Below are 27693 nucleotides of genomic sequence, written 5' to 3'. Positions count from 1 at the left end.
ACCTTTTTTCCATATACTTAATTTGGTTAATATAGTCATTATTGTATACTACAGACACATTTTCCTGGAATTTTATTATTAATTCCTTTCTGAAGGTAATATAAGTCCTGTTTTATACTATTTATTTTACAGGCAAGTTGAAATAGTTAAGAATTAAAATTGGTAGGACATTCTTAGAAACGAAATTAGTTTAAATTAGCTATTGAAACTGACCACCATAACACTCTAACATTATGTGGCTTATAAGTTAAGGAGTTTCGGACATAACTTAATTTGAACTTTTCTTCTTAAAATCACCTAAGAATTAACCCCTTAAAGATCAGCATCTTATTCTGCAACCTATATAATAAAGGGTATGATAGGGATTTTTTGCTGAACAACTGAGGATAATATTTAGCATGTCTTTAAATACTAAAACTTTTGCAAAAAAATGGAAAGAAGGTAAGATTTTTCTTGAATAGCTTTATTTTATTATGTCCTGCGAAGTTTTCGAGTCAATTGTATACAACTGCATTTACATTTATGTTCATAACAAACTAACATTTGTGATGCTGTAGATTTCGTGTTTTTTACCTTTTATAAAAGTGTATGACCAGCATCTTTGGGATAATGGATGAATTTTTCGAGTTAAACTAACAGAGAGACAACATGCATTTCTTAAAAATAAATCATTGTCTACAAATTTATATAACCTTACATAATATAGGTATAGAAAATAATCTGGATAAGAATTTCAACGTAGATGTTATCTACATGGATTTTACAAAGGCTTTTAAAAGAGTCTCATACAGTGCTCTTTTAGTTAGAGGAAGAAGTTTGTTTATCATTGATTTGACCAAAGGGATTAATAATTCAGAATATTTATTACTTGCGAATAGCATAAAAAAATCAAAAATATACAAGACTGCAAAAACCTTCAAGATGATTTGACCAGGATTTATTACAGTTTATTAATATATTATTTATTATTATAATACATTATATCATTTCAGCCAATAAGTCAAAATTTAAAAAATATATTAACAGTTACTCTGGATCCAGCTCATGAAGTGCGATACTCTAGCGTAAACAGTGGGGAATCCAGCGGAGCAGACCCTGTTTCCGAAGGAAACAATGCCGACTTGTAGTCCGTTAACGACAATGGGACCGCCGGAGTCACCGTTGCAAGCCCCACGGCCATTTTGTCCTGACGTACAGATGTGTTGGGCGACGATCATCGAACCGAAGGATTGTTGGCACACGGCGTTGGTCAAAATCGGCAGTTGAACGGTCATCAGTTGGTTGGCGATCGCGTTACTCGCGTCACTGGTCCTGCCCCAACCGGAAAGGGTGGCGGTACTGCCGGCGAACGTTCCGGAATTGGCGGGGGCCAAGTTGACGATGCTGATGGTACCCGCCCTCAACGGAATGTTGGTAACCCTGACGATGGCGATGTCGTTTTGCATGGTGCGGCTGTTCCAGCCGGTGTGAAGGGAACGACCTGAGGCGGCAAGTCTCACTTGGGAGACCTCGTTTACCATCGGTTGATGTGCACCGGCGATCACTTGGATTGAGGAGATTGTCCCGTCGATACAATGAGCGGCGGTCAAGACGCATCTTTGACTGATAATGGATCCACCGCAAAATCCGCCGTTGTTTATGATGAGGGCTACTTGATAAGGAAACTGGTGGCGGGCGGCGACTTGTCCATTTACGATCCTACTATCGGGAACGACCGGTTCTGGAGGTCCAATTGGCTCGACGGTCACATGACGAGGAGTAATTCTTCCCCAGTCAAGGAACTCTTCGTCGGCTGCCACAAAGGTGCTGGCGAAGCACACCAAAGCAATTACGGCGAATTTCATGTTGAATTGTGGTAATTCTGGATTCCAGCTAACCACTGTACTAATTTTGCCAAACAAATGGCTTTATATACGAATTTCGGTACTACGATAAGGGATGCAACTGTCGGAAAACATAAATTTTTTTAATCTTCACGTCAGCTTAGGATTAATGTTGTTTAGGTAGATAAGGTTTACTGTTGTTTTTTTATAGATTGATTTATAATTTACTTTAAAAAAATATATCGGGGATTATGGGGATTATGATGGGATAATTGATTCCAGTAGCAAATTCTTAATTAATGGCAGATTAACTGAGAAGTGATGGGTCTAAAAATAAATATTTTGTATACATGTAAATAGGGCACACAATTGAAACTCATTGAATTATTTGAAATTCTAGAGACATATAGGGTATTCAAAACAGGTACACCCTTTAAAACTTTTTTTAATGGAACATCTACGTGAAATTCTAAGGAATTTGATGGATCATATGCCATGGTTCTTTAAAATTTATATAAACGATCTGGAGAGCTGTAACCCTAGTTCTGATCCAGATCAAAGTTTTGTAATTTTTGCGGATGACACTACAATATTAAAGAGGACCTTATCAAAAATACACATTGTAGATGCTATGGAGAAGACCCTATCTTTAATCACTAAATGGTTTAATTGTAACTAAATGACATTAAACGAGTCTAAAACAGAAAAATTTAGTTTTTCAATGAGAGATTTGGTTCTAAATAATTCTGAATGTGTTCGTTTTCTTGGCGTGCATATAGATAGTAGGCTAACTTGGACCAATCACATAGAAAAGCTTTGTGCCTGGTGCCTGGTGGATATTGTTTCTGACAATGTTCTTTAACCCGTCTATTATGCTTTTGTGGAGTCTAGGATCTCATATGCAATACTAGCTTGGAGGCATTCTCCACATATGAAAAGAATTTTTAGTATACAACAAAAAGCTGTGAGAGTGATGGATCGATTGCATTACAGAGAAGATTGTAAAAACATGTACAACTGTTAAAATTTTAAATGTACCTAGTATTTATATATTACACAGTTTGGTACATGTTAAACAACATATTAGCGATTACTCCACACACAAAAATGTACAAGATTATTTTACCGGAAATAGAGATACTGAAAATACAGATTTTCATAGGATACACAAAGTTAAGTGTAAGGTATCCTTCTATGGTACCAAACTCTCTAATGCTCTCCCTGCTGCCATTAAACTGTTACCTACCAGACAATATAAAATAACTATAAAACAATATCTATTGAAAAAATGTTTTTACTCAAGACAAGAATTTCTAAATAATGATTTCTCAAATATGTAATTCTAATGTAAAACTTTTAGGCTTTAAATCCTTTGATAATTTCCTGTCACTTGTCATTTTTGACTGTGGTTTTTAAATTAAAATTATGTAATTTTTACGGATTTCGCAATAATTAAAAACCTGACAACAATTTTTTACGGGTGACATTAATGCGAATGAGCGGTTAATGCGAATTACAGTAAAACCGCTTTGACCTGTGTTTACAAAACTGTTTTAAGAAGAGGTTTTTGTTATTTAAATTTTGAATTTGAATAACAAAAACTTTTTATTTGAATTTTTAATTTGAATAATCAAAATTTTTTACCGAGATACGCGAATATCTAAGGCGATTGGCTGCGGAGGCAGAGATAGCTACGTAATTAGATTTGTTTAAATTATGTGTTAATTTATGATGGTCCAGCCAATGTTTTATTTTTATTAAACCCCTCTGTGCCTTTTCTTTCACATTCTCCCAAGTCTCTCCCGAGAAAAGCACAACAGTGTCATCAGCATAGGATATTGTAACAGCATCAACATCCAGATCTGTCAAGGAATTTAGATACGAGATAAATAATATGGGACCAAGAACTGTACCTTGAGGAACACCAATTTTTATGCTCATTGGCTCACTGAAACTGTATGTAATTTTCACTATTTGCTTGCGGTCACTAAGATATGATTCAAACAGTTGTAACACATTGCCTCTAAATCCATAATTCTCTAACAAAAAGTTGAAATAATGTGGTTTTCCTCAAAGAAAGAAAGAAGTCTATCTTTAACCTTACCAAAGTTATTCATAACACTTACAGGTCTAAAATTGTTAATGTCATGTTTAATAATAATAATAATAATAATAAACGTCTTTTATTTAACAAACAAATAATTTACAGTTGTGATTATCATACATACATTTCTATAGGGATATAAGAGAGGCGAAGTCTATCCATGTGGCTACTCTTACTTAACCTACCTAATCCCTCTGAAGTGAAAATAAAACAATATCATGCAACTTATTAGCGAATAGCTCTTTAAATGTACGCACACATTGTAGAAAAAAAAAGTTACTTAAAGAATTTTATACACAACGACAAACTGTGCGATACAAAAAACCGTAATATAGCTTTATCCAGTAGCAGGTAGAGATTTTCTTTAAAAAGTAGATAGTTTTATTTTGAAATAATTTCAAAGCCTAGTCCAGCTCAGCATACAATGCCAATACCTGTTTATAAATTCTTCAAATATATTATAAGGTTGGTTTATTACACAAGTTAGATACACTTTTCCTGGTTATTCTCCCATTTTTTCATTTTTTTTAATTGCCTCAACATGCTCATTTTAAGTGTCTTTTTGTCTTTAATAAGAATGAAAAAAAAATCCTTTCTTAATTATGGTGAGTTTGTTGATTAAATAAAAACAAACGCATTTTATATTTAAATTTATTAATATTAAATATTTTAGAATTATCAGGTATGGAATTATATAAGGTGATTGCATTATATGAAAAGGATCTTTTATACATAGATGTTTTATGTAACGGGATGGAGAATTTGTTTTTGTTTCTAATATTTTGTCCATGCATGCTTGTCCTTGGCAGAAATTTATTCTTAAGAGTATTCGAGGTTAGTGGTATTGTGTTAGTGGTATTGAGAAGCTTATGCACAAAATTTGAAAGATGTAGTTTTCTACGGCTTTCCATATTTAGCCAGTTAGATTCTACAATTTTATGAGTAATGTGGTCATGCTTCCTGATTCCATATATCAATCGACAGCATGCGTTCTGTACCCTTTGTATTTTTTGTTTATCGAGAGCTGTAAGACATGGACCGTATATAAAGTCATCATAGTTAAAATGTGAGAGTACTAATGTGTGGCATAAACTTTTTTTCAACGAGTAGTTAAGAATGTGCCGATTATTATATAATAATTTCAGCGCACAGAAGCTTTTTCTTGTTATATTCTAAACGTGTGCACTAAATCTGAGATCTTCGTCGATAGTTAAGCCAAGATTTTTTGCGCTGGATACAAATTTTAATGTAGTATCATTTATTTTTAATTTTAAGTTGTTTTTGAGTTTCTTTTGATTTTGCTGCCAATACATAATAGTTTAGTTTTGTCAGAATTTAAGTTTAGGTTAAATTCAGCAGATAATTCTTTAATTACCTGAAGATCAGCGTTTATTTTATCGGCCATTTCTTGCGATTTGTTATAATCAAAAGAGACATAGATTTGTGTGTCATCCGCGTATGCTTGTGTTTTACAGGATTTAGGTGCGAGAATTATATCAATGGTTTTGGACACCCAGTTTATTTTTCATACATTTGTTTATCTTAAAAAATAAAAAAGTTGTTGCGTGTTCCCTTTTTCCTGTGTCACCCGGTATAGTTTAGGTATACCTATAACTTAACTATACCAACAGTAAAATAATGTAATAGTTTTGATTTCAAATTCCCAATAAAATTTTTAATCTATTAATTGTCATATTTCTCTCCGTGTACGGAACTATTAAATTGCCAAAACGATTTTTCTCCGTTACTTTATATGTAGCGCCAGTCATTTAAGCCCGCTCAAGGGCACCAAAATTGGACCCCAGAAAATCAACGGTAAATGCGGGTTTTGTCGCTTCTCGGTGGTTTGTTTTTCTCCTTGTGGCACACCCGACAGAACATCCAATGCATTCGACGTAATATTGTTATAACCCACTTTTGCGACCGTTTGCTTAGAAATGAATTAATTAATTGAACAGAGTCCGCGTCGAACCCATAATATCTTAGCTTAGCTAATAGGAGACGGTGATCCAGAGTATCAAAGGCCTTGGAGAAGTCTAGAAGTACCAAAATATTTATGTAGCCTTCATCGCAGGCCCTGAATATATCATCAAGCACAGATGCTAAAGCAGATACTGTACTAAAATTCTCACGAAATCCACATTGATTATCAGGCAGGATTTTATTAACAGTAAAATAAGTGAATATTTGGTTATAAAGGATTCGCTCAAAAATTTTTGACAGGGTGGTGGGAATCCCAGAGCAGTTTTCCAGATTGTTGGGACTTGTTTCTTCTCTATGGCCGTGTTAATAATGTGTAAAATTATATGATCTATTAAAGGGCTACATATTTTTAGCATTTTTGCATTAATTTGATCTGTACCAACAGCGTTAGTTCGGAGTGTATTTCATCTATTGTAGCTAAAGAAAATTTGAAGTTTATTTCTGGGTTGAATATATGGGTGTTATAATATAAAATGTGATTATTTGAGGGATTTGATATGGATTGCAAAAAGGATGTAAAATAACTATTAATTTCATTAGGATTTGAGTGGTTTTTTTTTGTGAGCGAACATTTAAAGCTTGAAGAGTTTTCCAGAGTTTAGCTGTATTGTTTAATGAGAAGTATTTATAATATATCTCTTTTTTGCAGCTCTAGTGGCAGATAATGTCTGGTTACGAATATTTTTATAGAGTAAATGGTCAGCGTCCGATCTAGTTTTTCTATACCTTTGCCAACTTTTATCTCTCAATACTTTTAGGTGACGAATTTCATCATTTAACCAAGGAGCTTTTGGTTTTGTTGCTCGGACCTCTATTATGGGAGCATGCTTATCAAAAAGTTCTATAATGAAATGGTTGAAAAGTTCTAGTTTAAAAGATCATTTTCAAAATTTAGTTGATTAAAATTTCTAAATGATCTAAAAGAGAATATTCTAGGAGGTGCTTTTTTAATATTAAGAGACATATTAACATATACTAAATTATGTTCAGAAATTCCGTTTGAAGATATCGTTCCACATTGTTTTACTATGTCAAAATTATTAATAAATATAGGATCAATAAGAGTGCTTGAGGTCTCCGTCACTCTAGTAGGCTCATTTATAAGCTGTTGCAGACCATAAGACTCAAAAATTATCCAGTATAGGATTAGATAAATTAAAAAAGTTGATGTTAAAATCTTCCAAGTACAAAAGTATATCCGCTTGAAGAAATGTCTCAGATATTATGTTTTCAAAATCATTTATCATATTGTTTATATTAATCAATTATCATATTATTTATGTGTTAGGTGGGCGATAAAAAGCTCCAATTATTATATTTTTATTTGGAAGTGTAATTTTTAAAAATATGTATTCTAGTTGATCAGATGTTTGAAAATTAAAATCAATAGTTGTATGTTTTAGATTACATTTTACATAGGCACCAACTTCCCCACCTCTACCAGATCGATCCTTGTGATAAAAACAGTACCCAGGGATATTCAGTGCATCAACAGATAAATTATTGTTTAGCCACGTCTCGGTTAACATAACAACATCGTTTATTGCCTGATTTAAAAATTGGTGTAACAATAGTTGTTTTAAATTGGATATGTATAATACTGGTCTTAAAAATTAAATTTATAAAATATATAAGTAGTTTTAATATATAAATATGAATATTTTTTGTTATTTATGTCAATTCCTGGGGAGCTATTATTTTTTTAAAGAATTTATATTTTTGATTAGTTCATTGATTTGTACTGGATATAGAAAATTGATCAGTTATTAATTTTACTATCCATATTGACTTCGCTATTTACAATTTTGTCTACCCTATGTACTCCAACATTAATAAAATAATCATTGCAATAATCTGCTATATTTTTGTCATTTTCAAAACCTTGTCCATTGTTATTTAAAATATTTATCATTGCTTTTATTTGTTTGTTCATTTGTAGCTTCAGATACTAACTTATACATTTTTTTAATATTATTTTTGTCTTCATTTATTTTAATATTGTACAAGGTGTATAGATAAGTCTTGTACTGATCTTCCATTAAATTATTTTCTTAATTTTTTAACAATTTTTTTTAAAAGTTTGTCTCTTTTTTTATTGACTCTATGATATCATTTGTAATCCATGGTTTTTACCTTATTATAGTTTTGTATAGTGATTATTTTTGAGGATAATAATTCATTGTAAAGTTTCATAAATATATTACAGAATCTGTCAGTGGCTTCTTGTGAATCATTAGAATTTAGAACTGATTGCCAATTTTCTATTTATAATTTCTCACTGAAATTAATGTCATCAATTTTCTCTGTTTTTTCTCTATTTGTTTTATTTCATTTCTTTTATTAATGGTATCATTTTTCTGATTTGTTATATTTAGTATGATTGAATAGTGATCAGTTAAGTCAGAATTTAATACAAATGAGTTAAAATTTAATTTATTTGTTTTTAATTTCTTTCCCACAAATAAATGATCAATACAACTAGCAGACAAAGATGTCACCCTTGTAGGACAATTAATATAGGACAGAAATCCATATTTGTTCAATGTTGATTAATACAAATTAACTTGATTGTTACGACCATCAGAAATATCAAAATTTGTATCACCAATAAAGATATTATCAATGTCACTCTTTAAATTATTTATTTATTTTATTTTATTTATTCATTTATTGTCCAACAGGAAAATCCCAATGCAAAAGACAATTATGACTAATATGGTAACAACAAAAAATACAACTTAACTAAAAAAATTAAACAAACTATGCATATAACAAGAGTAAACCCACCCAAAAGCAATTATGAGTAGTACAATAGAAAGAAAAAAAACTGACCCAAAGCACCCAAAACATCTCCGCCCACCTAATACTGATCAAATCAAGAATTCTAACGAAATAACAGTAATCAATTGAGAACCAATAATTTATGCTGCAGAAGATAATGCTTCCATCACCTTATTTTTAAAAGCAATTGTAGAGCCATTAAAAAGGTCAATGTTATTCTCACTATTTAGTGTGTTACACCACGAACAGGCTTGGTATAAAGGAGCATTTCTGCTCAAGTTGGTACGGGTATTCTCAAGATAAAATTGAACTGGCCTTCTTGTGTGTATAGGAGGTACAAAAAATTTAATTCACCCAAAAGGTCTGGAGCATCAATTTTATTGCAGCACAGTTTAAATAGAAAAAGTTGGCTGCTTAGTTTGACACAGTATTTAAGGGATAAAAAGTTAAATCTCTGAAAAAACAAGCTATGATCACAGCCTCTGGGGGGGTAAAAACCATCAGCTTTGAAGCTTAAATAATATAAAAATAATGTTGTACATTCTCCACCCTGTCAACATGTACCATAGTTAGTATCATAGTTAGGGAACCATACCATTGCAGCATAAAGCAATTTAGATTTTATCAAGCTATTATATGAAGCAATAAGGCTTTCCAAATTTAGAAAATCTTTTGTGGACCTAATGATAAAACCAAGAGTTTTTAATAATGCTTTTACAACTTCATCTATGTATTTACTGAATGTGAGTCTGTTGTCAATTTCCACCCCTCAAGTCCCTGGTAGAGCTAACTCGTTCAAGAGCAAAATTACTCAGGTTGTAGTTAAAATTAAATTCATTGTGAAGGTTGGAGATTGACATAATTTTGCACTTTTTAATGTTAAGATGCAGTTTATTTATTGAGCACCATGATGATAAGGTGTCTATGTCTGTTTGCTGTTGAATGCAGTGGTTGTTGTTTTCTATATTACAAAATAATTTTAGGTCATCTGCAAATAAAGGGGGCAAGGTTTCTTTTAAACTTTTTGTTGGCTTTAGCACAGTCTAAACATTTTTTATTGACTTTAGACACTCACAAGAGTCATGTGGACCTCTGCAATATTCACATATAGTTAAATTTTTGCACTCTGTATTTTTATTGTACAATTCTTGGCATTTAAAACACCGCTGTACACTAATGTCTTCATAGATTCTGTATCATTGCCACTGTAGAAAAAGCTCAGTCGAGCATTCAGCAAAGATTGTTTTATTTTTGTTGTTTTTAAATTCCATAATGTATTGTTAGTTCATCATTTATTTCAATAAATTTGTTTTGCTCCCTCAATGCTTTCTCTATCTCATCCTTGGACATATCTCCCTCAACACCTACAATTTTAATTCTTGGTTTTCATAATTTGGTGATGAATACTTCATATTTATTATCTAGTGTTTTTAAGCTTCTTCTTTCAATTTTTCAATATCTTACTTTGTTTGACACTACCTGCTTTTGCTTCTCTTATATCTTTTACACTGACTTTCAACTTTTCTGATTTTCTTGTATTTCTTCTTTGGTTTCTTGATAGTTGTGCCTTTTTAGGCTTTATGATTAAGTTAGGTATATTTTTAATTGGTTTGGTTGTAGGGTCATTCTTTGGTTTATTTAGTGTTTCTGCATTTGGGGATTATATTCTTGATTCTTATTTCTTTCTAGTCTTTTTATGATTAATTCATTATTTTTTGCAGTGAGATCTCTTACTGTTTCCTCAACTATTTCCACTTTGGTTTTTTGTTTTTTTTCTACCATATTTTTAAATAATTTGAATTCTTGTTAAATATTTTCTAATATTTGAATTATGGTTAAGGTTATGAATTATATTATGGTGAGACCCAACTTGCTTTGGAGAACGACCCCTTGGAATTCTGTTGTTATTCTTTATAGTCCAATAAACCTGAATAATAGATTTTGGATGTTCACCCTTTTAACAGTTCCTGGAGGCTGCAACCACCATATATCATATCACAAGAGATTGCCACTGTGAAATTGCACAAAATGGTACTAAAATTTTTTCGTTTATGTCAAAATAAACCTATACAAGGTCAAAAAAAGTACTAGCGCGACTTAACGTGTGTAGAAAAATACATGCATGCTATATTATTGAATTATGGGTCACTAAGATATGGTCTATGCTTTAATATTAGCAAATGTAATGTAATCAGCTTTACAGGACCAAAAATTAAGAATATTTTTGATTATAAGATTAATGGAGAGATTCTGTCTTAAGTTGGTGAGATGTGGGATCTCGGGATTGTTTTTGATTTGCAACTTGAGAAGAATTAAAGCAGACAGTTCTTAAAAGCATTTCCGAATATTTAAGAAAATAGACAGTAGTGCTATTGGCTATTGGATTTGATTGTGGGTGGAAATTGTAGTAGAGTGTTCCTGAAGAAATTGCGTCTGAAGTTTGAAGCAAACTACAAAGTCCAATGTTTCCTGAAGCCAGGAAGTACAAACAATGAACTGATTTATACAGCATCATCTATGGTGAAGGAATTTACAGAAAATGATATGTTAATTTTAATGTTAAATGGTATTTGCTCATCATTCGATATTTTAAAAAAAATTATAGATTTACATAGCAATAGTTTAGCGATGACGAGCCCTTACATGTATCCAAACCATAATGTAATTTATAATAGCAATAAGGCTCTCTATAGAATATTTCATGCAAATATTATTAATCTAAATAGAATTTTAGAGTCTAATCATGCCAGCAACTTTGGGTCAGATTTGGCATCATTACTGTATACCCATATTTTAAACCATTTCAAAAGTAGCATTTCATCAAAAAATGTGTCCACAATAAAACCAAGTAATCAACCTGGACTTCTAGATACTGACTGTGATAGGGATTCTTTTTTATAGATAAATACACAGAAGATGAGGCTCACTCACATTCTATAAATAACATTGAAAATAAGCATGCGAAAAGTTTCAGTAGTTTTATTACATGGAGGAACAGCTATTTTAGTTAAACAAACAATTTTCTGTAAAATTAATAAGTATGATAGCTTTCTGTTGGAGAAGGTTTTTGAAATCTCCCTTTGTTTTTGTAAGCGATTTAATTTATATGTTCTTTGTGTTTATAGACCACCTACAGCAGATATTGGTATGTTCCTGGACAAACTTGATTCTCTATTATCCCAATTGTCTCTACACTCCATAGTTATATTGGCTGGTGACTTTAATATTAACTTCACTGATGTAAGCTTGCTATCATATCATACATCCCTTTTAAGTATATTGGAATCTTATGACTTAAAGATGCATGTTCTTTCACCCACACGTATAACATCCTCATCTGCAACTACTATTGATTATTTGTGTACAAATTTAAATGATGTGTAATGTAGAGTACTCTCATCTGGTATTTCTGACCATGAAGCCATTCTCGCTAGGGTTCCATGCAACACTGTATTTCCTTCATCTCATTATACAGGAAGAATTTTCAGCAGAGCAAATTTTAATGCTTTTTCTTCTTCTACAGCTTTGGTTAATTGGAATGCAGTTGAAATGGCTCCTGATCCATTTACTTTGTTATTTCATGTGCTATGTGACAAGATCAATCAGTGTTTTCCTAAAAAGAAGCTTAAAATGAAAAATAGAAAACCATGGGTCACAGCAGGCCTCAGAACTTCAGCTAAAAACCTCCGTTTTTTGGCAAATTTGTGCAAGTAAACAACTAATGCAAACATTATTCTTTATCATCAGAAATATCGTAGTCTATACAGAAAGACGATAAAAGCAGCAAAGGTTAAATATTATAGTGACCACTTGAATGTGTCCTCAAATAGGCAGAGAGAATGTTGATCAAATGACTTCAGGCATTCTCACAAGAAAGTTTCAGAACCAGAAGTAAGACCAAATCGTTTAAATGATTATTACTGTAATATTCCTCATTTATTGCTCAAGGATGTGAATACTAATATTGATTCTTTGCATTATATTCAACAAGTGTCAGTTCAATATTCTTTTTTCTTTTATCCTGTTAGGCTTACTGACATTAAAGATGCAATTAAAAGCTTAAAAAACTATAAATCAGCTGGAGCTGCTGGAATATCATCAAAATTACTACTCCTTTTGCCTGACTCAGCATTAAATGCCTTAGCTTCTACCATAAACAATTCCTTTTATAATGGCATCTTTCCAGCATGTTTGAAAGAGGCAGAGGTTATCCCTCTTTATAAGGGTAGAGATTCGAGTGAGCCTTGTAATTTCTGTCCAATTTCTATATTATCTACCCTCTCCAAGATAGTTAAAAAACTTGCAAAAATCAGAATTTTGTCTTTTTTGCAACATAATTGCATTTAATCTGCAAATCAGTTTGGATTTCAAACGGGAAAAGGGACTCATGAAGCTGTTTTCGGCTTTTTGGAGAGTGTCTATATGTCCTTAAATTCTGGAGAGTCCGCGGCGGCAGAGTTTTGCGATTTCCAAGGCATTTGATTGTGTAGATCATGGAATACTGCTGTCTACATGCAAGAATTATGGCTTTAGAGGTGTGGCATTGCAATGGCTGGAATCCTATCTGTCTAATCGTACCCAAAGAGTTACAGTATCTGGATGTTTATCCGATTCCAGATCCCTTAAAACTGGAGTACCTCAGGGTTCAGTGTTAGGACTACTATTATTTTTGCTCTATATGTAAATGATTTGGGTTCATTAAATCTGCAGGGCAAAGTGGTTCAGTTTGCTGATGATACCACCATTTTATGGAATCATAGAGATTCCCAGGTTTTTAAGGATCTAAGATTTTATTGGAGTGGTGTGCTGCAAACAGGCTTGTATTTAATGTGGGCAAAACCTTTATTATGGGATTTAAGTGTGACGTTCAGGGCCTTATGTTTAGTGAAAACTCCTCCTTGCAATACAAAGAAAGCTGTAAGTTCCTTGGTATTACCATTGATGGTCGCCTTCGCTTTGAAGATCATATCCTAAATCTTGCATCAAAATTATCCTCTGGATGCTTTGCAGTAAGAATGGTAGTGTATCAGCTGGTAGGGGTAGTTGCACATTCAATGTACTTTTCTCTTATTGAGTCCCATCTTTGTTATGGCTTGCCTTTTTGGGGTTTAAGCAAGAAGGGATTATTAAACATAATTTTTGTGATTCAAAAAAAGGCAGTTAGATACTTATGTTCCGCTGGGTTAAGAGATTCTTGTAAACCTCTCTTTATATCTCAAAAAATCCTAACTCTTTTTTCTCTTTTTATCTTAGAAACAGCTACTCTTATTCATAAATGACCTAAACCTCCCTCTAACACTGGTCATATGACTCGCCAGGTTAACGATTTTCCCTTACCAAGAACTCACTTATATACCATAGCAAAAAAATTTACAACCATGTTCCTCTATGTATCAGACAAACTTTAGAAGTTAAGAAATTCAAAAAAATTAAAATCACTTTTATTATCCAGGGCATATTATAGCCTTGAAGATTTTTTTAATGATACATTTTGACCTGTGCTCTGACATCATTTTAGTGTTTTAGTTTTATTTCCTATTAAATATATTAGTTTACTTCCTCTAAATTCTGTTTTATTGACAGCTTTACTTATTTTTTTATCAAATTTATCAAAAAGATGCTTTTTTTTTCAATCTGTTTTGTTATAATTAGGTAATTTTGGTATGTGTATAAATGGATAATTGAATGTGTGTAAATTTTATGGTAAAGTGTTTTAGATGTTATGTTTGTTTGAAATTTGAAATTTAAAGTGAATTTGGAATTTGGTAGTTTTTAGGATGCTTGTACACAAGATTTTGTTTTGTCTTACATAATATAGCACATTTTCTTTCTTTCTTTTAGCACCTTTTTCATAAATGGGTATAATTAATGTTTTTTTTTTTAAAGACTTCAGGAAAATACCATGTTCATAAGAAGAAGATAAATTTATTAATTTTGTAAAGTATCAATATATACTCCCATAACTTTAAGCCTTTTCCAATAATTTTAGGTGAGATTTTCAAAAAAGTTGCTAAACTAGACCTTAACTAATAAAGAAAAGAAATGATACATTTTCCATTATAACCTTAAACTAAGAAATATTTAATTTGATGCACATTGAAAGATAGCTAGATAGAGACAACTGATTTTTCGTTTCCAATTTAGATTTGCAAAGCTTTACAACTTATTTACAACAATGATATGTTAGTAATTACCTGGACTCGTAGAAATATTTTTTGAGCCTGGTCCCAGTGCCCTTTGAAGCTATCGAAACAGGCCTGCGGATCCCAATCTTCTGAATTTATGGATGTTCTGTTGTTTTTTTGGAAAAATGTGTTATTCCTAATCCATTCCATAATAACAATAAAGAATATGGGGGAACTTATCTGAAATTACAAATCAAAAAACTTTTTCACATTTTACACTATATAACTCAAAAGCAACTACTAAAGGTTTGGTGTAAAAATAAAACATGATCACTAGAATTTAAATTACGGAGTTATTTTCATTTTGAAACGAGAAAAACTGCAGAAAATTATAGGTGACCAAATTAATAATAAAAATAGTAAATATAAATAGGTCTGAAGGGTAAAGGGCAGCTGTCAGCTGATTTTGACTTTGACATTAAGAGGGTGGGGGAAACCACACGCCACCAAAGGGCAGGAAGATTAGAACACAGCGTGTTGTCCTTAGACTAGGTAAGAAAGAAGCTTGTAAGGTGCGTATCGAGTCTTGTAGCTAAGTGATCCCATAATTTTATTCTTTGGTGACGAAAAAGATTGGTGGAAGCGTTGACGTTGATAATTCTTAACATACAGCATGTGACTGTTAAACTCATCCGATAAATTCCCAAGAATTATGTTTTATAAATTAGAAACAAAAAATATTATATTGGGAAAAAAATTTCATTAAAAAAAATTATGTATTTTGTTATGGTATTTAACCAGATCCTAAATAACGCAATTTTGAATATTTCACATTTAATCGTGTATGATTCGAACATAATATAATCTAAAAATTGAATATGTCTATTTAAGATCGATATGTTGCTTAAGCAAAGAATATTTTAAGCAAACATCAGTTTGGCTTTTGGAAGGGTTTAAGCAAGAATGATGATATTTGATATTTGTCTTTCTGGACGACTTTTATTTATTTTAAAGTTGAATATTGGTGACGTCCCCGCAAAGAAAAGACAAATTGTTGAGTCAATGGATGGCTTATCTGACGTAAGTCCTGGAGTCCCCTAGGGTCATTAGTCAATAATGAAAATTGTAGTGAAAGATTTTAGGAAGGGTTAAGCAATGGTGTGATTCTAATCTCCTGTCTCTAAATATTATTAAAACTAGTTTGTTTGCACTAATCAGATGAATATTAAAGAAGAAATTTTTCTTTTGGCTGCGGTTTGGAGGGAGTTCCTCTTCTCCCTAGTGCATATTGTTTCACTATTTATAAATAAAATACGGAAGAATGGTCGACGAACCAAATTAAGAAGCCAAGTGGTTTCCAGCCTGGTACACAGATGGATCATGGATGAAAAGCACCAATTCAGCCAGAGTCGGAGTGTACAGGATGGAAACGAACCAAGCGGAAGTGTTTGCAATACTCGAAGTAGCAAACAAACGAGAGGCATTGGAAGGTAACGGGGGGATTTGCATCTACTCCGATAGTCAAGCTGCCCTCAAGCCGATTTAGAGACTCAGGGCCAGCTCAGCGCTAGTCCAGAAATGCAGAGACGCATTGGAAAGGCTTGCAGCACATAGGGAAGTGAGACTGAGGTGGGTTCCAGAACACCAAGGTGTCGAGGGCAATGAGCGGGCCGACAAACTAGCAAGACAAGGTTCCGCTAACCCCTTCGTAGGCCCCGAACCTTGTCTCGGTCTTAGCAAAAAACAAATCTCCCAGGCACTTAATAATTGGGCCTGGAAGGAAAAGAACAAGGAAGAATTGGAGAAGGACAGAAGGATGTAGACAGGCCAAGGAAATGATACCAGACAATGACGACTCTAAAGCAAGGCGACTGCTAACAAAGACCCGACAAAGTATCAAATCCTGGCGGGAATCCTGACCGGGCACAACAGTCTAAACAGGTATCTACACCTTCTTGGTATAAGAGAAAGCCCACATACTAGGTATCTGTGATAGGTGGAGTCGCCTGAGAAGAAAAATTTTCGGAGCAACGACACTCCAACGGGAAGATCTTAAAGATCTGGACTGGGACAACGTGCAAGCCTTTATCAAAAGGACGGGCCGACTCAGTGAAGACCGCGCGCATTGGGAGTGGAGGCGAAGGGGTTGGCGAAAAGGGACTATCCAGGCCTACTTGCCCAGCTCTAGCTCCCCCACTCTTACTACTACTACTACTAGGTAGATGTAACGGACAATGTGGAGAATGGTTTCACCTCTCCTGAACATCATTAACTAAAGAGGAAGTAAGGAACAAGTCAAAGGAGTTTGTGTGGTACTGTAAAAACTGCAATAGTGATGGAAGGAAACATCTTTCTGCTCTTGATAGTGTTGAAAGCCAATCTACCGAGTCTACTGAAACAACCTCGTTATATAAACAAGGAAATCGGCGAAAAACAATGTATGATGGCGATCAAATGAAACAATAATCACGGCTAAGTACAAACATAGACCAGACAAAAAGTAAGGATATTTCGAATTTCGAGGTCTTGGATGCATTAATTAAGAGACTTAATTCAATAGAGGAGTCTCTGGAGTTTCGAAATAAATTGATTGAAGAACTAAAGGATACTCTGAAAGAAGAAATCAAACAAAGCAAAAGAATTAGGAAGGAACATGAAGAGTTAAAGAACAAGGTGACAGTATTGGAGAATGAAATCATGAAGTTAAAGAAGCATGAAGATGTAAAACTAAGAGAAAATAATGTAATGATAGTGGGGCTCAATGGTGATAATGAAACGCTTAAAAATGGTGTTAAAAAAGTGCTAACTGCAATAGGCGTTGATACCACAGAAAACGACTACCAGGAGGTAAAAACCATTCCAAGTCAATCAACCAACAAAACAACCCTTGTCACATTTAAATCTTCAAAACTGAGGGAGCTAGCTATTGAAAAGAGGAAAAGGTTAAGACATGTAAACTCTTCAACCAATGGACTAGAAGGCCCTATAAGAAGCATTTATATAGACGAAAATCTATCAAAGGATAAACTTAAAGTAATTTAAACTATAAATATTGGTTTAATAAGGTGTTTATGATACTTTTTTAAAAATAGTGCAGGTATTTCGTCAGCCCCGGATGCTGCATTAATCTTAAGACTGCTTATTAATTGAATTAATTCATTTTCCGTTATAGGTTTAAGATACATAGAGTTTTCACTTGGATTATTTTTTGGGTTTAAGCTGGCCTGTCTTGGATTTTTAATTTTACCCGCCATATTTTTTCCAATTGTACTGAAATAGGAATTAAAAGCATCTGCAATATTATCATTTCCCGCAATTTCACCACCGTAGCTGTTGTCAATTACAGCTGCATATTCGCAGACCGATCTTGTTCTCTCGTTTGTTGCTTCTTTGACCAACTTCTAGACCTGTTTTATGTTATGTTTATTTGTCGCGAGCTTATTAGAGAAATAATTATTTTTTGTAATGTTAATTAATCTTGACAGGCTATTACGATAGTTTTTAAAGGTTTTATTAGTTTCATTAGTCTTAAGTATATCACTTTTCTTTTTTAATTTGTCTCTCGTTCTAATAGAATTAATTATACCGAGAGTAATCCAGGGTTTTAATTTACGATCTTTACATTTAATATATGCTTTGCGTTGCTGCTGGCGTTTTCGAAAATTACTTTAATTGATGTTACGAAATTAGTAGCACATTCATCAGAATCATTGGAATTAAATATTTGTTTCCACGTTTCATTCTCCAAAGCCCTTTCTACTTGATCATAGTCGATTTTTTTCACCCTTGTATTTTTACTACATATAGGTTCTCTTTGTAATTTTATACTAAGTAAAATTGGGTAATGATCTGATAAACCGCTATATATAACTTTGGAGCTCATGTTGGTCCACTCAGTGTTCTTGACAAAGAAATGGTCCAAGCATGAAGATATTTGTCCATTTCTTTCCCTCGTCGGTTTATCAATCATGGAGTTAAAGCCATTCTGATGCATAATATTTAAATAATTCACCACATTTGTATCATGCAAGTTCAAAATATTGAAGTTTATGTCTCCTACAAAAATTTCTAGTTTTTTACTCGTGATTTTTTCAGAATAGAGTGAGTTTAAGTCCTGCAAAAAATCTTGTTTATCTGTTGAGGGTAGTCTATAAATACCAATTAAACCTATAGTCGCTTTTGATTTGCTAATTAGTATTCTTAGAAATTTATTACTACCGACATTAATGATGCTATATTCTTGCAGTAAATCGTTTTTGACGTATAGAATAAACCCATCGCTCTGATTTATTTGACTTTTATTGTAAATTATATTGTAACCAATAATGTTAAAGTTTTCTAAAGATTTTATTTTATTTGTTTCTGAAATTGCAATGACATCAAAGATCATGTTTCCCGTAGATAAAAATGTTAGCAAGTTATTAAAATTTTTGTTTAAGCTACATATATTAACATGTATGAGTTTTAGATCACTTGGTAAGTATTCAAAATTTACAAGACCGTCACAATAACTAAAATTACAATTCCGATATATATCCAAAAAGCCACTAGGATCCATAAAAATTAGCAAAGAGTTATGTTTTTACATGTATGTATTTGCTTTCAGATTACATTAACCTTGCATTAAGTTTTCTACCTGAGAAATTCAGGTAATTCTTATGGTCTCCGAGGAATTTGTTTTCCTATAATAAATCTTACAATACTTACAACATATATATTAAAATTCTACATCTTGTAAATTTAGTATTTGAGACTGGTATTTTTCCCTCAATTTTCAAACATGCCACTGTAACCCCGTTGCATAAATCGGGAGATAAAAAAATTATTAGTAATTATAGACCTATAGCTTTAACCAGTAATCTTTCAAAAATCATAGAGAAATGCATAAAACTTAGACTTCACGAGTTTTTAGAAAAAAATGATTTTTTGTCATAATTTCAATTTGGATTTAAACAAAATAAAAGTACAGAAGATGCGGTGAATTGTATTACAGAACAGATAGGAAAGTGTTTCGACTGTGACGAGAGGTGCATAGCAATATTTCTGGACCTCAGCAAAGCGTTCGACACTGTGACACATGATATTCTTCTAAAAAAAACTGGAAAATATTGGGATTCGAGGGATCCCTTACAGCCTGTTTGAAAGTTACATTAACCAAAGAACACAAAGCACCAAAATAAATGCATGTGTCAGTTTGCCTAGGTTGGTAGAATATGGTGTGCCACAGGGAACTGTCCTTGGACCGGTATTATTTTCTATATATGTTCATGAGTTGTTGCAGTTGTTACCTAATGTCGGTATGGTGTGTTTTGCAGATGATACCGCAATAATGATTAAGGAAAAGTCTTGGAAGGATGTAAATACTGTTGCGGAGTCTTCCATGAAAAAAATTAAAACTTGCCTTGGTTTAAATTATTTAACACTAAGCTCAGAAAAGTCAAGCTTTTTATGCTTTTCTGTAGATTCAAGAACATCTAGCATATTAAAAGAGATCACATTACACGAAAACGACTATGGAATAACTGAATGTTCTTGCACCCAGCAAATAAAAAGGCAGACCAAGGTTAAATATTTAGGTGTTATTTTGGATGAAAATCTAAAGTGGCACCACCATGTTGAGTATATTTTCACTCGAGTTCGGAAACTTATTTATAAATTTCGTCAATTAAGACAATTTATCCAAAAAAAGACCCTTACGACCATTTATCAAGCTCTGGTTGAATCAATAAAATTATAAACTATTGCATAACAGCATGGGGCGGAACAAGTAAGACCATCCTGAAACCTCTTATGATTACTCAAAAATATGTTCTGAAGGTAATGTTTAACAAACCAAAATTGTATTCATCGGATATTTTAATAAGAGAAGCTAGATTGTTGCAAGTAAATCAAATTTACTTGAAAGCAGTGTTTAGGCTTCTGTGTAAGAATCCACAATACTTGCATTTCATATCTCACAATCAGAACACTAGAAAAGCTTTAAATAAGAATGTAACTATCCCAAAGACCACAAAAACTAAATGTCAAAAAACATATACCTCAGCAAAAATCTATAATCAACTTCCCGTAGAACTCAGAAATAAATCCTATAACAAAATTAAAAGTAGAATCCACGACTAGATATTAGATGATAACGTCACTTGGTTAGTATGATACACATAGTACTGTTTATTTTTCTTCCTGTTTTTTTCCCTTTCTTTCCCCTAATTTAATTTAATTTAATTCTATTTTATTTTTTGAATCACTTTTGTTTATATATTATTTTCTTAAAAATTGCTTTTATTTTAATTAATTAATTTGGATAGACAGGAAATGCACACACAGTATTTTTAAAATACCATTGTGCATTCGGTATTCTTAGCGATTAAGCAGTTGTTATTTTGTAATGTTATAATGTATGAATATATATTATCATTATATTATTCTTATTATTATTGTTTTAGGTCTTCAAAAAACGTTTGTGGGTTTCTGGCTAATATGCGAGACAAATAAAAATTAAGCTTTTCCAACATTTCAGGCAAATCAATCATGTCATTTATCAATTTATGTAAAAACTGCAAATCAGAAAATTTCCGCTTTTTCAGACAGTGGTGTGTGTGTGGAAAACCAGTTTCTGGATCTCCATCGCACTTTTTGAGAAAATTTGAGAAATCTTCTTTGGATATTTTCAATATCATTTATATGGTTTTGGTAATGGGGAGACCAGACTTGGGAAGCATATTCGAGTACAGATTAAGAAAAATATAAACGTTTAAACTAAGAATACCTCTGACATTCTGAGAGTTGCGTATTATAAAACCCAACATTCTGTAGCTATAACACCAGCATTCCACCTGCCAAACAATGTCATCCACCTTCTATTTACATTGTTTGAGAAGTAAAATGCTGGTGTTTTGATGGGTGACCATTCTAATATATCGTTGCACTGAACTTTACACACCCGTCCTATAGGGTGAATGGTCTGATTAATCTATTAGAACTTTTCGACTGGGAGCAAATAAATATAGTTAAAAATAACCAAGGGAGGCTCTTAGATCTTTTTATCACGTCTAAATCTTTTACACATTGCAAAAATATCATGATTTTGTAACTTTACCCTCCTTATATAAAATATATTCTGAAATTTACCAAAGTTGTATTTGAGGCTATGAGTACAACAATTATATTACGTCATATTAATTATGTATTACGTCAAAAACTTTATTACTCGTATTGTCACGGGAATAAATTAAAAAAAATAGAAACTTTATTTTTTTATTAATTAGGTAGGTATTAAATAGCTAAAGTTTCTTCTTGCTCAATTGAGCCAATTACTTAACCTCCATTTGCTTGAGCGGATGACCTCAGATTTTTATAAAAATCTTGGTATATAGGAGGGATGAATTCCATTAACTCAAGAAGATCTTTCTTTTTAGCTTTATTAATGGCATTACCATTTGGGTATAAAAGGAGCAGATCCTTTCCTTGAAGGATCTCCTCCAGAAGAATTTCCTTGGAAATAGATTTCCTTTTATTAAGATCTACTGTGTTAAAATAAACCTCTTCATTATTCGAGTATAAGTATTCGTATATTGAATAGTATTGGGAAAATCTTTTCTAAACCTTAAACATTGAATTTTAAGCCACTCCACTTTCAAGTTCCTTTGTAGAAAAAATCTTGACTTTTTTTCTAGCATGTCTTATATGACTGTATGCCAGTCTTGAGGAATAAAGATATGTGGATGGAATTTCTTTTCTTTTTCTATGATTCTGAAATCTTGGTCGCATGGTAAATAGGAATGACCACTTACAAGGAACTTATGATCTATTTCTTCCACAATAAACAATGGAGATGCAGTAATATAGTTACATATCAATGACATTTTTATATTACGATTTTGACCACCACATTGGTCAGAATACATAATAAGTCTTTTCCATGAAACAAAGTTTTCTATGTAATATAAAATAGAAGATCCCACCTCTTGCGGCTCTCTGGAAGCAATACTTTCATCCCATACAAACATAAACGAATTATTGGTTCCCATTTCATGTATATTAAAGCAGTAAGTCCATAACTGCCTTTAATAGTAACAAATGCCTGTGGTAAGTACAGGTGTAGGAAGAGTCTTAATTAGATCAAAACATATGACCGCTGCGTTTCCACTTTTTGTCAGTTCAGTGTCTTTTCTTAGGCATTGAGCCTTCCTTCGGTGAATTTCCGTCTCAACTTCTAGTTGTTGCTTCACTTCATCGTCGGTGCTTTAATTCTAATCTTAAATAAATCGCATTTTTTGCAAAAGTCAGGTATCGGCGGATGAAAGTGTAGGATGAATTCTTTATTAAAAGCCTCTCGAAAAACAAAATAGGACAGAGGATTCTCGTCATCTTTGTATAACTGGTACATTTTACCAAGGCCCAAATCTGGAGATATATACTGGAGTACCTCAGGGTTCAGTGTTAGGACCACTATTATTTTTGCTCTATGTAAATGATTTGGGTTCACTAAAACTGCAGGGCAAAGTGGTTCAGGTTGCTGATGATACCACCATTTTATGGAATCATAAAGATTCTGATAGTGTTAGAGCCCAGGTTTTTAAGGATCTTAAGATTTTATCGGAGTGGTGTGCTGCAAACAGGCTTGTATTTAATGTGGGCAAAACCTTTATTATGGGATTTAAGTGTGACGTTCAGGGCCTTATGTTTAGTGAAAACTCCCCCTTGCAAAACAAAGAAAGCTGTAAGTTCCTTGGTATTACCATTGATGGTCGCCTTCGCTTCGAAGATCATATCCTAAATCTTGCATCAAAATTATCCTTTGGATGCTTTGCAGTAAGAATGGCGGGGCATGAGCTGGGAGGGGTAGTTGCACGTTCAGTGTACTTTTCTCTTATGGAGTCCCATCTTCGTTATGGCTTGCCTTTTTGGGGTTTAAGCAACAAGGGATTATTAAACATAATTTTTGTGATTCAAAAAAAGGCAGTTAGATACCTATGTTCCACTGGATTAAGAGATTTTTGTAAACCTCTCTTTATATCTCAAAAAATCCTAACTCTTTTTTCTCTTTTTATCTTAGAAACAGCTACTCTTATTCATAAATGTCCTAAACCTCCCTCTAACACTGGTCATATGACTCGCCAGGTTAACGATTTTCCCTTACCAATCCCTACATCCTCCCTCACCAAGAACTCACTTATATACCTTAGCAAAAAAATTTACAATCATGTTCCTCTATGTATCAGACAAATTTTAGAAGTTAAGAAATTCAGAAAGAATTTAAAATCACTTTTATTATCCAGGGCATATTACAAAAAGATGCTTTTTTTTTCAATCTGTTTTGTTATAATTAATTTTGGTAATGTGTGCAAATTTTATGGTAAAGTGTTTTAGATGTTATGTTTGTTTGAAATGTATAAATTTAAAGTGAATTTGGAATATTTTAGTTTTTAGGATGCTTGTACACAAGATTTTGTTGTCTTACGTAATATAGCACATTTTCTGTCTTCTTTCTTTCTATATTTTCTGAGATGAGCATAATGAAATTCATAACAAGGAAATTTTTCAATAAATTTCTTTAACTCATCTTTTTTTGCTACGGCTGTTTTGTTATGTGATGGATATTTGCCGCGCTTGTCACATGGTGGTGGTGTTCCTACAGATTTAAATTTTAGAAGTGTATCCAATCTCCCAGCAGAAGTAGGCAGTTTGCAAGTCAAAGGATTCTAAGGCGGCATAAAAATTCTTATGCAGTTCCATTTGTCGTTCTACTGGAATCAAAACTGAGCATCTAGCTTTACACGTGCATTCAAAAGGTTTGAAAGGTTTTGATGGAACAATTTTGCCAGATTTGGTTATATACTCTCGTCCAGCACATGTTCTCTTTTTGTTTAAGTTTCTTTTCCATTTTTCAGGACTACGTACACGCTTTTTTGGGTTTAGAAGTATGGGGTAATACTCCTGCTGGCGCTGGTTCGGCTTCATTAAAATTCATTTCTGTGCTACCTTCGGCTTCTTCCCCATGCCTATTAGATGCTTATTGATCTTCATCCGAGGGCAAGTACTCCGACCCAGAATCCGCAAAAGGGTCCGATTCAGAGGTTGAGATGTCTGCAAAAAAAAGAAAATAAACAAATTCTTCTTTTTAAGAATAACAACTTGAATTTGAAATTTTTTAGCAAAAGTGGACTAAGCCACTACAACAAAATAATGCGGATTACTTATATTATTTTCTTTTAATCACAAATACTATATTGCAAGGCATAACAGTAAAGCCAATAAGCAATGATAAACTATAAAATAAGTATGTCACGAAAACAGTTTAAAAATTAATTTAAAATAAAAACATAACCTAACCTAAAAAAACGTGTGTTCTACTTTTATGGGTTTTTAATGCAAATACAAAAATAAAACAAGTTACTTTCAGTTGTAATGTCGTCCTGGATATTCATACTATACAGTGACCGCCTAAAGTTCCGCATAAATTCGATAAAAATTAGAGACATGATTTTCTAAGAAAACGCTCGAACCCGTCGATTTTTATTTTAAGTTGCGCATTTATTCACATTAATTTTTGTATTCAGGGTGGAACAAAAAAAAGATATGATGTCATTCGGGTTTTTTTAAATGGAATGCTATATTTTTTATTGCATTTATGAAATATAGGCAAAATTCCAAGCAAGTTTCGTATAACACACCTTATCTTAAAACTCAACTGTTTCAGAAATATTTACATTTAACCAACAAGGAGGCAAGTAAGTACGTCTATTTACAAATTAAGATAAAATGGAGGATAAAATATTATAAACTGTGAAAACACTTATTAATGTATCAAGTGTTCAAACTGATCCCCATTTATTTCTTGGCAGAAAGCAAGACGGTTTACAAACTCATGTAAAACACTATCAATTATTTCGGGTTCGGGTGATATACGCCTAATTTCATATCTAATTCTATTTTTCAAATATTCTACGTTGTTTGGCTTCTCAATATAAACTTTACTTTTTAGGTACCCCCCTATAGAAAATAGTTGCAGGGATTTAGGTCTGGTGACCTGGCCGGCCACTCTATTGGCTCTCTTCGTCCTATCCATCTTCCTGGGAACACTGTATCCAAGTAATTACGGACATCTCGAAAGAAATGTGGCGGTGCGCCGTGTTGCTGAAACCACAAATCTGTCGGGACAGCAGGGTCTTGTTCGTCTGGGTATAGGGCAGCCAAAGTAGGGATAAGTTCTTCTTAAAGAAAATGCCAATAGCGTTGTCCTGTTAAGTTTTCTTCGAAAAAGTATGACCCTATTACTTTATTTTCTACGATACCAGCCCAAACATTAATATATTTACGATACTGTGTATGACCCTCAGTTGCCCAGTGTGGATTTGACACTGACCAGTACCGACAATTTTGCCGATTTACGACACCGTTTAAACAAAAAGTTGCTTCATCCGAAAACAAAACTCGTAACACAAACTGACGGTTATTATTGCAAATGTTCATCATTTACTCGCAAATTTGGTTTCTTCGATCAGGATCGTCCTCATTTAATTCGTGTATTAGTCTAATTTTATAAGGGTGGTATTCATTTGCTGTTAAGATGCGTCTTACTGACGTTCCGGCTATATCATTATCAACTGAAATTTGTGAAGTTGCATTGTTTGGATTTTCTTCGACGGAGAGCAGAACGTTTAATTTTTTTTTTCAGAAATTTTTGGACGACCTGATCTTGGCAAATCCGAATAACATGACCTAAACATATGAATTTGTGCTCTATTCTACTAACTATTGACTGATAAATAGGATCGTTTGGGTATTTGGCATTAAACAGTTCACTTACTTCTTTTTGCGTGCGCACTCGATCCCCGTACCCTAGCATCATCAAAATTTCAATTCTGGGTTTCCGTTAAATTAGCTATAATTTATTCTGATAAAAACTATTAATTTTCGAACTGACAGTGACATTCGAAAATGGAGATTCTTTACAAGTGCAACCATGGAAATAGAAACAATGAGCTTGGAAACGACAATTTGATTATTTTTTAGCAAAAAAGAGCAGGCTCCAACTTAAATTTAGCAATTTATTTCAGTTCTCTAGCATTTATAGTTACTTCACAATTAATTTTCAAAGTTCGAATAAATACGCCATGTTTAATTTTTTCCTTGTACCAGCGCGGCCGGCGTCATACGTCACAGGCGCCCAAGTTGACGCAACGACCGACGCTAGCATGTCGACCGCGCACGCTGCTTTGTCAAAATAAGGCCTGGGCACTAGGCTGTGGCTGGCTGGCTAGCGAGCGCTCTATAATACACCGTCGCGTCGCGTCGGCGTCTATGACGTAGCGCGTAATTGGGACGGAATCTCGGGAGGTATAAAAAACCCCAGACTAGAAGCCTTATAACTTTGCAAATACTTACCCTAACAACTTGAAATAAACGTCCTTGTTCTTATAAACTTATGTTGTATTTATTTTTGGGAAAATATATATATATTTTTCTTAATTTTCCAAGCCCATTGGCAGTGTTTATAACATTATTTTTATCCTCGATTTTACCTTAATTTGTAAATAGAAGTACAGTGAGGTTTCGATAAACCGAATTGCGATAATCCGGATTCCTCGGTTATCCGAATCAAGAATTTTTCCAATTATGTACTTTGTAATCCGGATTTTATATGATTTGGTTATCCGGATCGCGAACGATGCTTTTTCAGCGGCTGTGATTGGATGATTTTGCTCGTATGATTGTAGCAAAGAACGCTTTATTCCAGCTTATTACTTGTTATTAGTCGCTTGACCATTACGTGTGTAGGACAGTGTAGGGATGGCTCCAAAACGGAAACACGTGGCTTTAACTATTCAGCAGAAATATGATATAGTTCAAAAGTTAAAGAAAGGATATATGGCTA

The 27693-nt window shown here is 33.1% G+C and overlaps 2 protein-coding genes across 2 annotated transcripts in view; both read right to left on the bottom strand.

The window, feature by feature from the left end:
- LOC126748294 (FHIP family protein AGAP011705) overlaps positions 1 to 15263 on the bottom strand; it is a 28946-nt gene extending 13683 nt beyond the window's left edge. The window contains exon 1 of the mRNA XM_050457420.1: positions 14886 to 15263. Coding sequence (XP_050313377.1) covers positions 14886 to 15026 — 141 coding nt within the window. The 5' untranslated portion in view covers positions 15027 to 15263. The remainder of the gene's footprint in view (positions 1 to 14885) is intronic.
- LOC126748303 (brachyurin-like) lies at positions 922 to 1896 on the bottom strand. The gene has a single exon (XM_050457438.1). The coding sequence runs from the start codon at positions 1842 to 1844 to the stop codon at positions 1020 to 1022; it is 825 nt and encodes a 274-aa protein (XP_050313395.1). The 5' UTR covers positions 1845 to 1896; the 3' UTR covers positions 922 to 1019.
- Positions 15264 to 27693: the final 12430 nt, after the last annotated feature.

Source organism: Anthonomus grandis, chromosome 22 (genome assembly GCF_022605725.1).
Source record: "Anthonomus grandis grandis chromosome 22, icAntGran1.3, whole genome shotgun sequence".
Classification (NCBI taxonomy): Eukaryota; Metazoa; Arthropoda; class Insecta; order Coleoptera; family Curculionidae; genus Anthonomus; species Anthonomus grandis.
Note: the sequence above shows the minus strand (reverse complement) of the source record. Positions and strands in the feature narration are given on the sequence as shown.